Genomic DNA, 12,360 nt, shown 5'->3' with positions numbered 1-12,360 from the left:
AACAGGAAACTGCAGTCTCAACTGCATTTTAATCAAAGCCAGACCTCACTAGAAAGATCAAAGTATGAACATCCCCAACGAGTATCACATAGGCAGTGTCTGTCATGGGAGATGGTACAGCCCTAGAGCAGCTTCAGTGAATGCAACAGATTATTTTGTTGACCTGTACCCTGAAGTTAATTAAAAATACATCTCTGCCCTCTATGCAACGCTCTCCCTGCAAGGTGCTTCACTCCTTGCCAAGGGTGTATTTAAACTCTCTGCACCTTGTTGATGCCTGAGGCGCTGTCAGGAAGGCAAGAGGATTGATAAGTTAAGTCCATTGCCTAAAATGAGTGTTCTGAGATTGCTTGAAGTAACTATGTAGTCCTTCCTTTTGGTGGGTCAGCCCATGCTTCTCTGAGCTATGAAAACCTTTTGCATTCTTCGGGTCAACACAAGGCACAAACAGCTCCCGCTTAGCAGGCTGCTCAGAGTGGATGGACTGGAAAGGGGTTACAAACCTTCTGGCTCTCATAGGGTGCATTAGCTCTTGTTTAAAACTTGTTTCAGACACTTAGGACTATCTGAGGCAGAGAGGACTTGGTGCTGCCACAGCCTCACCCATGTCCCCATGCATCTTCCCCAGGGTTAGCAGGCACAGGGACAAGTCCCTCCTATGCCGCAGCCCCAGCTGTGAGGAGAGGGATGAAAGGAAACCTGGGAGTCCCGAGGGAGACGGAAAGCAGGGTGGTGGGGGCATGCTAGCTATCACCATACTCCTTTTCTGCTCCACAGCCAGAGCCCTGCCTCTCTGCAGTTACCATCCTGGCTACTGGCGGGAGAGTGGCACCTTGGTTTCAGAGCTTGTGCTGAAAAACACATGTTGAAAGAGTGAACCAGGAATGAGCTGAACCTTTGACAAGACGTTTGTTTTCATCGCCCAGAGGAGCTCAGCCTGCTTTGCCTATTAAAAAGGACATTGAGGGATGCTCATCTTCTTGGGGCAAGCTGATAACTAATGTAATGCGGTCTGTCACCTAGCAGACAAACACATAACAAAGCCCTATAGAAATGCTGCTTTTTGAACATTTCATTAGAAATTGTGCAGCCAGACAAAGGAAACAGGAATTTTTTCACACAGAATGTAATTAGCTTCTGGGACAGGGGATGAGAACTGGGGCAGAGTCTCTGTCAGGCTTGGAAACCTGATCTGTCCTAATACAACTACTGCTAAGTCTTGGGTCCCCTAAGAGGTCAGGGAAGAGCATCACAAGGATCATTTCTGCCTTTAAAAGACAGAATTGCATCTTTTCTCTCAACATCTCCTAATTTTTACATATTCACTAGTTCCTACTTCTCTGTATTGCTTTGCAGTACACTTCAAACCACCCTCAACTCAGTGTGGAGGATTAGAAGTTAAGTAACTTCAAAAAGCAGCACCCCTGCCTTTGATAAACCTCACGTCAAATTAATTCACTCCTTTCTTCACATCACAGCAAGTGCAGGTCCTTCTTCAGCGGCTGGAGCAGGCTGTCTGCCTCTGCCCCCTCCAAGTCCCACAGTGTCCCCTCTTCTACTGTCCATCTTTGCAATTTACCTTCAGTCTCAGAGCAGCTCTGGCCTCTCTTCTTGCAACCCAGGGAGGCTGCTCTCAACTTGCTGCTCCCCAGGGCTGCCTCATCTCCTCAAGGCCAGGGATGTTATTTGCAAGACATCCTAGGCAAATACTGCCTGCCTCCATCCTCTGCATGGGTGTGAGCAGCCAGGGAATTTTCTCAGCTCTGTGCATGGTTCAGCAGTACCACATCAGCCTCCCTTGGAGGCGGAGTACGAAATTAGGTCATCATTTTCTTTTCTATCGATTTGTTTTCTTAGAACATGCAGGAGGAATTTGAGTTAAATGGAGCGTGGATTTTAATTTTTGCATAATAAATTTCAAACAAGGCCTTATTACCCCATGCAAATAAGATTAAACTTCAAAAGCCACTAACTAAAAATATGGGGGACTTATTCCCGAAGGTTATATTGTACCTTATTGCTGGACATAAATATATTTGTATCACTGGTCATAAAGCCTCAAATCACAGCTGCTAATTGCTAAACAAATTCAACAGATCTTTGCCAATAATCGGGAAACCAGCCCAGGAATGCAGAATTAGGATTTTCTAATTCCCATTTAGAGTGATACTACTACAGTTTGCTGTCTTAGCAAGCATGCTAATTAATTTCTGCCCATGCGTGGCTAAGACAGAAGCTTTACAGTTGTAGGGTAATGTGGCATTGCAGGCCAGAATAAAATTAAAAGTCTAAATAACGCCCAGAAGCACAGCAACAATGCACTCAAAAAGAAGAAGGAAGTAATTTAATTCTTCTAGATGAGCTATTAGTTTTCATAGTCATTACGTTACTAGCAGCATGAACTTTGGCTGACGTACAGAGAGCACAGCTGGGTGAGTTGTACAGTCCTTATATGCCAGACACTGGAACAAGTTTGAAATGTAAACTGGTGCACCCAGTGGTGGCCGCATCTGAAGTTAATGTACATGCATGGGCAGGGATGGGGCTTTCCCAGTGAGGTGCTCTCACTTCACCTATTGTCATTGCTACCCCTCCTTAGGGCATATGGTATACGAGTCGAGTCTTCTTTTACTTAATCTCTCCTCACTGCCTGCTGAAGTGGTCCAGCAAGGTACCAGTGAGCCCTTAGGGACAGTCAGTAAAATATTGCCAGTCATATTATTAAATGGGGAAGATAAATTCAGAAGGTTGACTAAGTTTACTAGTCTCAAAAAAACCAGGCATAGAGAAACTTGAGTCCAAAATCTCTACGCTATTCTGGATACTTGCACATATACACCACATGTTCAGGACTAAGAGACCTCTGGGATTAGCACAATATGGGTTTGAGGAGCTTTGAGCCTTCAAGGAAAGTGGGTTTCTCACTTTTTAAGGTAAAGCTCTCACTTTTCTCTTTTCAGACATCTTGGGCTTTTAAAAGAGAGAAAGCTCCAATGCCGGGCAGTGCCCTGAGCCACATTTGGCTCTGGAGAGTTTTCAGCAGTGAAGCTGATTTACACTTCAGGCTTACGGGTCTGAACCTTTAGTGACCTTAATACAGAAAAGCCTGTTACGATAACAAGTATAATTTGCTTCTGAGAGAGACAGGCACCATCTACACTGGGGAAATGCCAATTCCCCAATTCATGGTACTTACAGTGCAAGTGAAGTAACAGAAAGCTACAGACAAGTAGTGAAAAAGCGTAATTCCACTGAACTTCATTTTGGATCACTTTTGGCAATGTCCTTCCTCCTGCTCTTCTCTGGAAGCATTTTCTTCTTACTCCTAGCGATAGGCAATGAAGACTGGTGAAAACTTTGTGGTTGCTTAGCAGTCTGCTAGTATGATTTTGTTCTGGTGTCGGCTGTCAGCCTGTGCACCTACTCCCAGCCACACTATCCCTCCTCATTCCCTAAAATTTGTCATTTGGCCCCAAATGCCACACATGAGGTAGTCTCGTTGCAGCTCAGGCAGTGGCTCTGACAAATCATCACCATCAGCAGCAGCAAAACAACTCTGCATCGCAGCACTCAAAATCGGGGACAACATGATGATATTCAAAGATCATTGGGACAAGAAAACCATGGTATAAAGCAAGTGGAATGGTAACTTAGGAAGTGACAGGACTAACACTGTAGGCATTAAAAATTACAGACTTCTAGTGCCTAATATACATTAGTGAGCATAAGAATTTGCAGTTAGTCACAGTAACTTCAAAAATTACTGTTTGTTTGAAACAAGCAACAAGAAGACATGCTTTTTTTTTTTGCTATCTAGAAGGTTCTTGATATCTATTGTGATAATGATGGTTACTAGTGGAACTCTCCATAGAGAACAGAAACCGTCCTCTTTTGTACTGGTGTACATCTGGAATAACACCACTTTCAGCTATAACAAACATCCTTTTGCTTCAGTAGAAGCAGAAACTAGAATAATAAATAATAATGGAATAGCATTAGGGCAGTAATGTTTCTAGCAACAGTAATGTTTCTAGTTCATCGCAGTGTATTTCTCACTACTATTTAGAAAGCAAGTGGTAATATGGAGTTGCAAGACTTAGCATCAGCAAACAGGTTCTGTGTGTATTCCTATCCACCCAGAAGGCAGCAGTGCATAAAAGGCCTTTCCCTGCGTTTCTTCTGGTTTTCAAGAGACCATCCCATGTAGTCACACTGTTAGTGCTACCCCACCTGGTTACTGCAAAGCACTTAACTTGAAACTGCTTTGTAGGAAAGCAAGAGGTAATTTTCATTTGCTCCTGCGTGGGACAGTCTTACTGACCAAAGCAGAGTACATACACTTCAGCTTAGCACATCTTCCACACAGCAAACGTACACTGACTGCCTATACCTCCTCGATACCATCACAGATCCAGAGTTGCACATTGGTGGGAGCTAGGAGGATATTCTGGGGAACTGCTGCTACATGCTTTCTCTCTCCTTACCCAAGTTCACATGTCTGCTCTTAGCTATTGCCAAAGACAAAATACTGGGCTAGACAAACTGGGCTAGTGGAATCCATGACTGCTGCTCTTGTGCAATTATTCTGACATATATGCCCAAACAGGTAACTTCTGTAGTGCTGGCATTAAAGCTGCAAACCACCCAAGTCTCTGAACTACTCACTTCAAAAATTACTCATTTCAGCCTTAAGCAAGTTTTGTGTTCATCCACACTAGGTGCGATTGGTGGCCCTGGGGAAGATGACATGTTCTCAAAGGGACAAATGTGGCTGTTGCTCAGCTGCAAGGTCTAACTCAAGTGGGTTCTTCCATTTTCTTTCCTCCAACACAACTGAATGGCCTGCCAGTTCTTTCCCTTGAAACAATAATAAAACATATTTATATTTAAAGGATGAAAGATAAAGAGAAGATGGCAAATGTCAGCTGTAACATGGGAATAAAGCTATTAATGGGATATACGCCTTGATCACTTGAAGACAGGAGAGTGAGGATAGGACCCAGGCATTTCTCTTCCGTGTACAAGTCATATGCTCACATTTATAACTTCCTCTTGCAACTCTCGTTTCAGCACCCATGCCCTTCATTTGGGTTTACATACACCCACTTCACAGTTTTCTCTCTGAAAAAGACAGGCACTTTATACTAAGGTTCTTGCATGACAATCCTTCTCCTAACCTGGATTCCAGTTTTAACTATTCTGATCTGGTGGGTTAGCTTCACAAGAAGATGTAAAAGCTGTAGGGAATAAAGGCCATTATTTTCATCAGTAGTACTGATAAACTACAATGATATTTTTTCAGATTTCCTCAAATACTGGACTAGTAAGGTTATAAAGACAAGATAAATGTTATATCACTATGTTTTTTTATTTGCTATAATCAGTCAGCATCTGAAACAAAGCCAAACACACTTCAGAATGCTTTTTTTTTATATAGGAATAATCACAATACTAAGCTACAATTAATATCACGTTTAGATAACACACTCTGGCATTAATCGTTCCTTCTTGAGTTCAGGAAAATTAACTGAAGGATGGACAATCTTGACAAACACAGACAGAGTTTTTGCATGGTACGTGCACACACATACCACTCAAGAAAACACTCCCCACTTCATAGTGCAGGCAGGCAATAGCCAGACTTTTTATTTAAGTTTGAAATAACAAATACTCACCTACATCACAGTATACCGCTTAGTTTATCGCTTCTGCTTTGAATTCTGTGCTTTCATTTCACGTGTCTACATTTTGCAATTGTGTACACACTGCAAAATTAACTTTGTACATCATTTAGCATCTGTGCATATCCTTTAGAGCTTAATGTTACACTGAATTTAAAAGAAATCTTGAATTATAAGGTACTGAAAACAAAATTCTACTCAAAAAAAAGGTATAAATGTTTCTTGTAGTAGTACAGTACTCTTGATTTTATGTCAGTGTCATTTTAATGCCATAGTTTTTAATTATTCACTGTATAAAGAGAAGTCTAGGGGAAAAAATACCTAAAATGCCATTCCTAAGTCTGTTAAACTCTGGTGATTTATGATATATGTACAGTATATAAATATATTTATGTATATATGTACATATATATTGGTTAACATTCATTATAAATAGACCTGTGTTAACTTAAGCAGTATAAAAATAGCCACTTTCCTGGGAACATGCAAACACAGTATGCTCTCATCTAAACTATAAAACCCAAAACAACCAAAACCTTTAGCTCTGGTCTTCTACAAATATAAATTTTAATTGAAGACTTTCAGCTGATTTAACCTCAAACTAAGTGCTTCCAGTAAAGATATAAAATCTGTTTGATGCTAGTTATAATTAAGCTCAAATACAGTATATTTTGGGTTATTTACTTTCAAGTATTTTTCCCATGTGTGCTAAATCTAGACACACTGCATTTTTTTCTTTTACAGTAAAACACTATTCAGCTCTAAACACTAAAAGCCAAATTACAGGCAATCTGGCATGCTAGCGCTGCAGGGAAAAGGCTCTCCTCTACATTGTTCCTATGTGGGAAGCTGTCCTAATATGGCTATTTGTGCTCCAGATCTTTTATTCATTCCAAAGCATTATCAAGATTCCCATATTGTAGATTCTTAAGGCCAGAAGAGAGAGTACTACAACCACTTAAGTTTCATCTCTTTCACTCTGAGGTCCCTGCATTCACCACAGTGACTGGTAGCTGGACTAATATGCCTCTCTTGTTACAGCCAAAGAGGTTCCAGCTTCAGAAGTTGAGCAAGATCTTGACTTTTTAGTGACTTTTCCCAAGGGGAAAAAATTTCGGTTCCATCTGAACCAAATGTGACATTTTTCCTTTTTTCTTGCCATCTGAAAAACTGAAAAATTATTTTGCCCTGAAACATTCCCTTCTCCTCCAAAGTGCTCTGAGTACTAGTTAGAAAAGCATAAGGAAAAAAAGAGGCTATGTTGAAAAGTGATGACAATTCTATTTCTCTGCTTAGCTATCAGCTGAGCAGAGAGCACACAAGAGGTTGGACTGTGGAAGAAACAGCACTGAGTCCTTCTGCTGAAGAGATTTCAACCATCTACCAGGAGAATGCCACAAGCACATGCCAATTGTGGCATATGCTGAATTTCAGTTCTCTGTTTCATTCCACTCCACATAGCTAAAATCCCACTCCCACCCTTTCCTACTACTTACAGAAAACAGAGAACTGAAATGCAGCTGTCTCCCTTCCCCACAACCCCATCCCGCCTAGATTGGTCTCGCTACCTCTCAAGAGTTTACAAAAGCATTTTATACAAACAGCTTGGAAGACTCAAGGCACACTCTCTTCAGGACAACATTTTTCTTGTGATTGGGGGACCTTTTAAGGAAGTAGGAAGTAGTAAATGGCATGGGCAAAGGAGGGATCAGAGCCTTATTTTTTCATCCCTAGAATTACTATTTGTATCTGCAAGCTATTGGGCAACAGAGGGATTATCTAGATACTTCCCCCTCCAGCAGATCTATAGATATCGCTCTGGAAATGTTTTCAAGATGTTTGGTGTGTTTGCATTAAATCTGTGACTACACTTGTGACAATCAGAAGTGCACATCCCAAAATCTGCTATGTCACCGAGCTGTAAGATGGGGCATGCAACTAAATGAGTTGGATGCTGGTGAAGGCCTGCTCTCCTACAGATGTTGGATGAAGCTGCTTATGCAAGCCTTTCTCCCTGAAAGTGGTACACCTAATTCCTTTTCCCTCAAGCAAAACGGCCTAATGTTCCCAGCCATCCTACATGTTTTCCCTTATTTCCACAGTTCCAGGGTGGTTCCCGTATTTTTCCCAGAAGTCTTTTCTATGTTGGAAGTGACAAATCCTTGTTAAAGTACACAGTCTTCCAGCTTTTATATTTTCAGGAAAAAAAAAACCAAAAAAAAAGAGGCTTTGTATTTCTTACAGTAAGTAGCATAAATGCACCAAAACATTGGTATGGAAACCCCTGTATTAATTGTTTAGAGAGCTGTCATTGGAAGTTGGGGACTGGGAAGCCACAAAAGGCTCATTTGCCTTCTGATCGTCCTTCATGGAGGCTGCTTGGTCTGAGATGGAAGAGAAGGAGAGCTGGTCATGTTCCATTATATTCACTTGGTCCTCTTCCTTGTCCTTCTTCACATAAAATAACTTCCTAAACTTTTTGAGTTCATGCAGCTCACAGAAAGTCTCAAGAACCACCAGCATTGCGATAAGGCCCAGCAACAGATAACCTAGGAACAACAACAACAAAAAGTCTTTTAATTATTAGTAATTGGGGCTGGAACAGTTTTAACCCTGCAGTTTTTCCCACCCCTGTCATCTCTGACTAGTATGTTAACTATGTTAAGTATGTTAATTTTCTTTATGACCCAGTTTCACAGTTGGACTTAGGACTGTCAAATTATTTTTTCCCCTGCTTCACTGTACAATCAATAAGACCTCACATAATCAAAAAAATAATGCTAGTAATGCTGTACAAGAAAAAGTGTAAAGGCATTAAGTGAAACAGAACACTAAATTTGCCATGCGCACCCTCCCATGCTTACTTACAACCTGGACGATCAACTGCTCTTCAACACTTTTTCCCCTTTAATAGTCCTACATGTTACAAATAGAAGTAAAAATATGGCAGCTAACTGTGGTTATCTGTTGTTTGTACCAGTTTAGCAGGACAAATCACTTATATTTATCACAAAAAGTACTGAATTATTTTCCTTTAAAATCATAAGATATCCAAAACCTTGAAGTGAGTGGAAAAACAAAGCAACTAGAAATGCATATAAAAACAATGAAATAAAAATGAAAAATCAGTGTAGAATTACTGCAGATATTTTTAAAACCTGACAAAGTTGCTACACCTTATGACATCTTGAAGATTATTTTCAATGTTTCACTAACATTCATAAACTATCCAAACTTGGAAGCATTACTTAAATGATATTACTGATTACTTTGGTGGTGTACTGACTGATTTTCAAACATGATAGACAGCTCTCATAGACTGAGACTCTTGGAAATGGAGCTTTGTATGGTTAACAGCGCTTTGTAGTTTTTTTCCCCCTACTCTCTGAAAATATCCACCTAGAATTTGAGGGAAGGTGTTAAAATGAGCATTTCTTCATCTCCGTGTTTCATTAGATCCCTGCTACTTTTCATTACAAGGAGCATGACTGCTTGAATATTTTATCATTTCAATGAGTGAATCAAGTAGAAGCTAACTGTATAGTTATTAGTACAACATGCTCATCCAAAGGCTGAACATTAAATATAGTGAAAGATCAACACAGATTAATTATTGCAAACTACATATGGTCACTGTTCTGTTACCTAAAGGCATAAATATTTCACCTCTAGTTACAGATTATTCACGGGCAATAACACTCTTCCTTCCAGAAGCACCATTAAATCAATATTACAATAGCAGGTACTGATCTAAATCAGCACTACTGCTAAAATTTATGAATTGCTTTTAAGCTTTATCTCATAACATCAAATGGGAGCTATGCATTAACACAAGGAAGAAATGACAAAGCTGTGCTAATTAAAAGGCATCTATAAATCTGCACTGAGAATTTTGTAATTATCTCTGAAACTCAGTCCAGCTGAGCACCATATGATTTAGAACAGGATTTGTGTTCTCCAAAAAAACTTTTGAAAAGCTCTTAGTATTTGTTCAGCACTTTCTGATGTAGAACTCAAAAAATTTTCTTGAACAAAATTTACAAGAGACATTTTATATATCCTGTTTGGTTCCTTGAATTGTTCACATGAAAGGAAAAGGAATAATTTAAAAGTTACAACATTAAAAAACAATGAAATGAAATAGTCTAAGGTCATAACTTTGTCTAAAAACTACTTTTTCCTTTAAGTATTTCCTGCAATTTATTTTCTAAGTGTTCTGGAACTTGTTAAAGGATAATGTGAGCCATAATGCTTTCTTCTGATTTTGATCTAGAGCAGCTAGAATTTTTATAAGGCCTTTACTATGTGTGACTTTCTGCATTCACTTCATCATTTAGCATCCCCAAGTCAACGCTGCAGATGAGCCCGGTAATAATTAAAAGCTACTGCTGGCAAGATAAACATGACAGGTCAAGGGGGATACCTCCTGCAGTGACAACGGGCCTGGAAAGAGAATAAAGGGTTCTGTTGGCTAGTTAAAAGCCCTGCTGCAAGGAAAGAAAATTCAAGGCCCAATCTTCCTTTAGGTAAGAGACCCAAGAGGAAAGGTTTGGGCTGTTCAGATCTTTTAACTGGTGTGTCCGATGACCCAGGACTGCACAGCTTGAGGCCATATCAGAAACTGAAATGCTTCAAAACTCTGTCACTGCAGAATATGTATGACCTCAGCATACTTTCCTTCAGTATGCCAACACAAAGACAACTTCCTTACCTTCACTTTGATCTAACAATTGGCCACTGTGCCTCTCTTCTGTGTCAAACATAATTAAACAATTTAACATTCGTGGTCTTTCTTTGTTAACCTCTCAACCTACCTCTATCTCTTTGACACCTGGTATGCAGTGCCAGCTTTAGCTACCTTCTGTACAACTGCATCCAGAAACTTTGCTATTCTGCCTCATCTCCCATTGCTCCTTGATTGATCTCTGTCTACCTGTCATCTCACCTCATGAGATGACCTCAGGTTATGAGGATCGTCTTCCTGGCTCTGTGATGCACTGAAATCTTAGCCCAAGATGCTCATAACCGCTTTCGTAACAGTAATGTGAGCATTTTTTTCTACTATCAATAATAGAATACGTACCTATGGTTTAGCAAAGTGGAATTCTAGTTTTAGCTTTTTCTTTCTCAGCTAATAAAACTGACCTTATTTAAAAGTTTCCTCTTTGCACAGCTACCTGAAATGCCCAGTTTGCTAGCTGACAGCTCACAAAACAAGCACCATCCACAGAACGGAAAAGGAAAGTCTGATTTCTTTTTTAATATAAATAAAATGCATTTTATTTAGCTAGTTATTTTGAGACTTACATGTAATTCCAATTTTATACAGCTCTCGGAATTTTTGATTGTAGCCTTCTCCTGGCACATAGTCTCCGAGGCCAATGGTGCTCAGGGAAATGAAGCAAAAGTAAAAAGATTCCAAAAAATTCCAGTCATCTTCCAGAACTGAAAAAATGGCAGCTGGGATTAAGAAGAAGCACGAGACAGTGATGAACCCAAGGACTACGGCATGGATGATTGCAACAACCTGCTTGGAAAAGCCCCAGCGAATGTGGAAATACAGCACAGGCCGCCTGGTGACATATACAATGATGCGCTGTACCACTGCTGTCAGGAAAAGCAGTGTAAATGGGATCCCAATGACCGAGTAGATGATGCAGAAGGCCTTTCCTCCATCAGATAAAGGCACTGTGTGTCCATAACCTGCAAGGAAGCACAGGAGGCATAGGTTAAGCCAAAGCTGGGAGCTCACATACCAGCTTGATATTGGCTATTTTACGAGAGTTAGAGATCTGCTTCACTACTGCTAATTCTGAATTGTGCTGTTCTTGACAAATGCCGTTCAAAGGCCTGTTTTAAGAAGGCAAACAAAGCCTGAATACTAGTAATAAGAAACATAATTGTATAAATGTTTATTTTCAATGAGAAAATAAAGCCTAGCCAGGAATGGGAACCTATGCCAGGAAATCTGTTTTATTCTGGGTTTTCCTGCTGACCTTTTTGTTTAGTTTCACAAAGTGATGTAACTTCTTTTACTTGCCTTGTCAACTGGAATAATGTATACTTCAGAAAAATGTTCCTAGATCTACTTTGTAGAAAATATTACAAGACCTTTTGTGAAAGTCATTTAAAAAGTACTGTAATCAGCATTCCATGCTATATAGTATATAGCATGGAATATATAACACTGCAAGATGTTTAGATGATAATCCAAGGATATATAAAAACAGAGCAAATTTTCACAGCAAAATTCCCCGAGATCTAACCACTGTGGCTGGATTTTTGCCTACTCGTTTGCACACTACATGTATCAACAGTGATCTGTTTAGAATGCAGGAATATGTCCATTGTTGGATATGCTGATCATGACCAGAAATCTCAATTCCAAAAATGTGTGCAATTACTCTTGTACCCAATGCAAGCAGCTGTGCTGTCAAAAGATACTCTGCCAGACAGTATGGTTTTAAACGTAAATCACAGGCACAGAAAAGAACAATAAATCCAGCATAAAACAGAAATGTTTGCCAATCCTCAAAAAAAAAAAATAAAAAAAGTATTTTGCTTTCATTGGTTTTCCTTGCAGGAGAAGTAAATTTCTTGAAATCTAGTTAAGGCAGTCTTTGCACTGATAACAAACCAAGCAAGCACAGACAGGTCCTAGCAATCCAGGTTATGTTAG

The 12,360-nt window shown here is 39.9% G+C and overlaps 1 protein-coding gene across 1 annotated transcript in view; it reads right to left on the bottom strand.

The window, feature by feature from the left end:
- Positions 1 to 7,238: 7,238 nt before the first annotated feature.
- KCNK1 (potassium two pore domain channel subfamily K member 1) overlaps positions 7,239 to 12,360 on the bottom strand; it is a 36,323-nt gene continuing 31,201 nt past the window's right edge. The window contains exons 2-3 of the mRNA XM_069852386.1: positions 10,989 to 11,384; positions 7,239 to 8,230 (exon numbers count right to left, since the gene is read on the bottom strand). Coding sequence (XP_069708487.1) covers positions 7,971 to 8,230; positions 10,989 to 11,384 — 656 coding nt within the window. The 3' untranslated portion in view covers positions 7,239 to 7,970. The remainder of the gene's footprint in view (positions 8,231 to 10,988; positions 11,385 to 12,360) is intronic.

The sequence above is a fragment of the Phaenicophaeus curvirostris genome, chromosome 2 (genome assembly GCF_032191515.1).
Source record: "Phaenicophaeus curvirostris isolate KB17595 chromosome 2, BPBGC_Pcur_1.0, whole genome shotgun sequence".
In the NCBI taxonomy this organism is placed as follows: Eukaryota; Metazoa; Chordata; class Aves; order Cuculiformes; family Cuculidae; genus Phaenicophaeus; species Phaenicophaeus curvirostris.
Note: the sequence above shows the minus strand (reverse complement) of the source record. Positions and strands in the feature narration are given on the sequence as shown.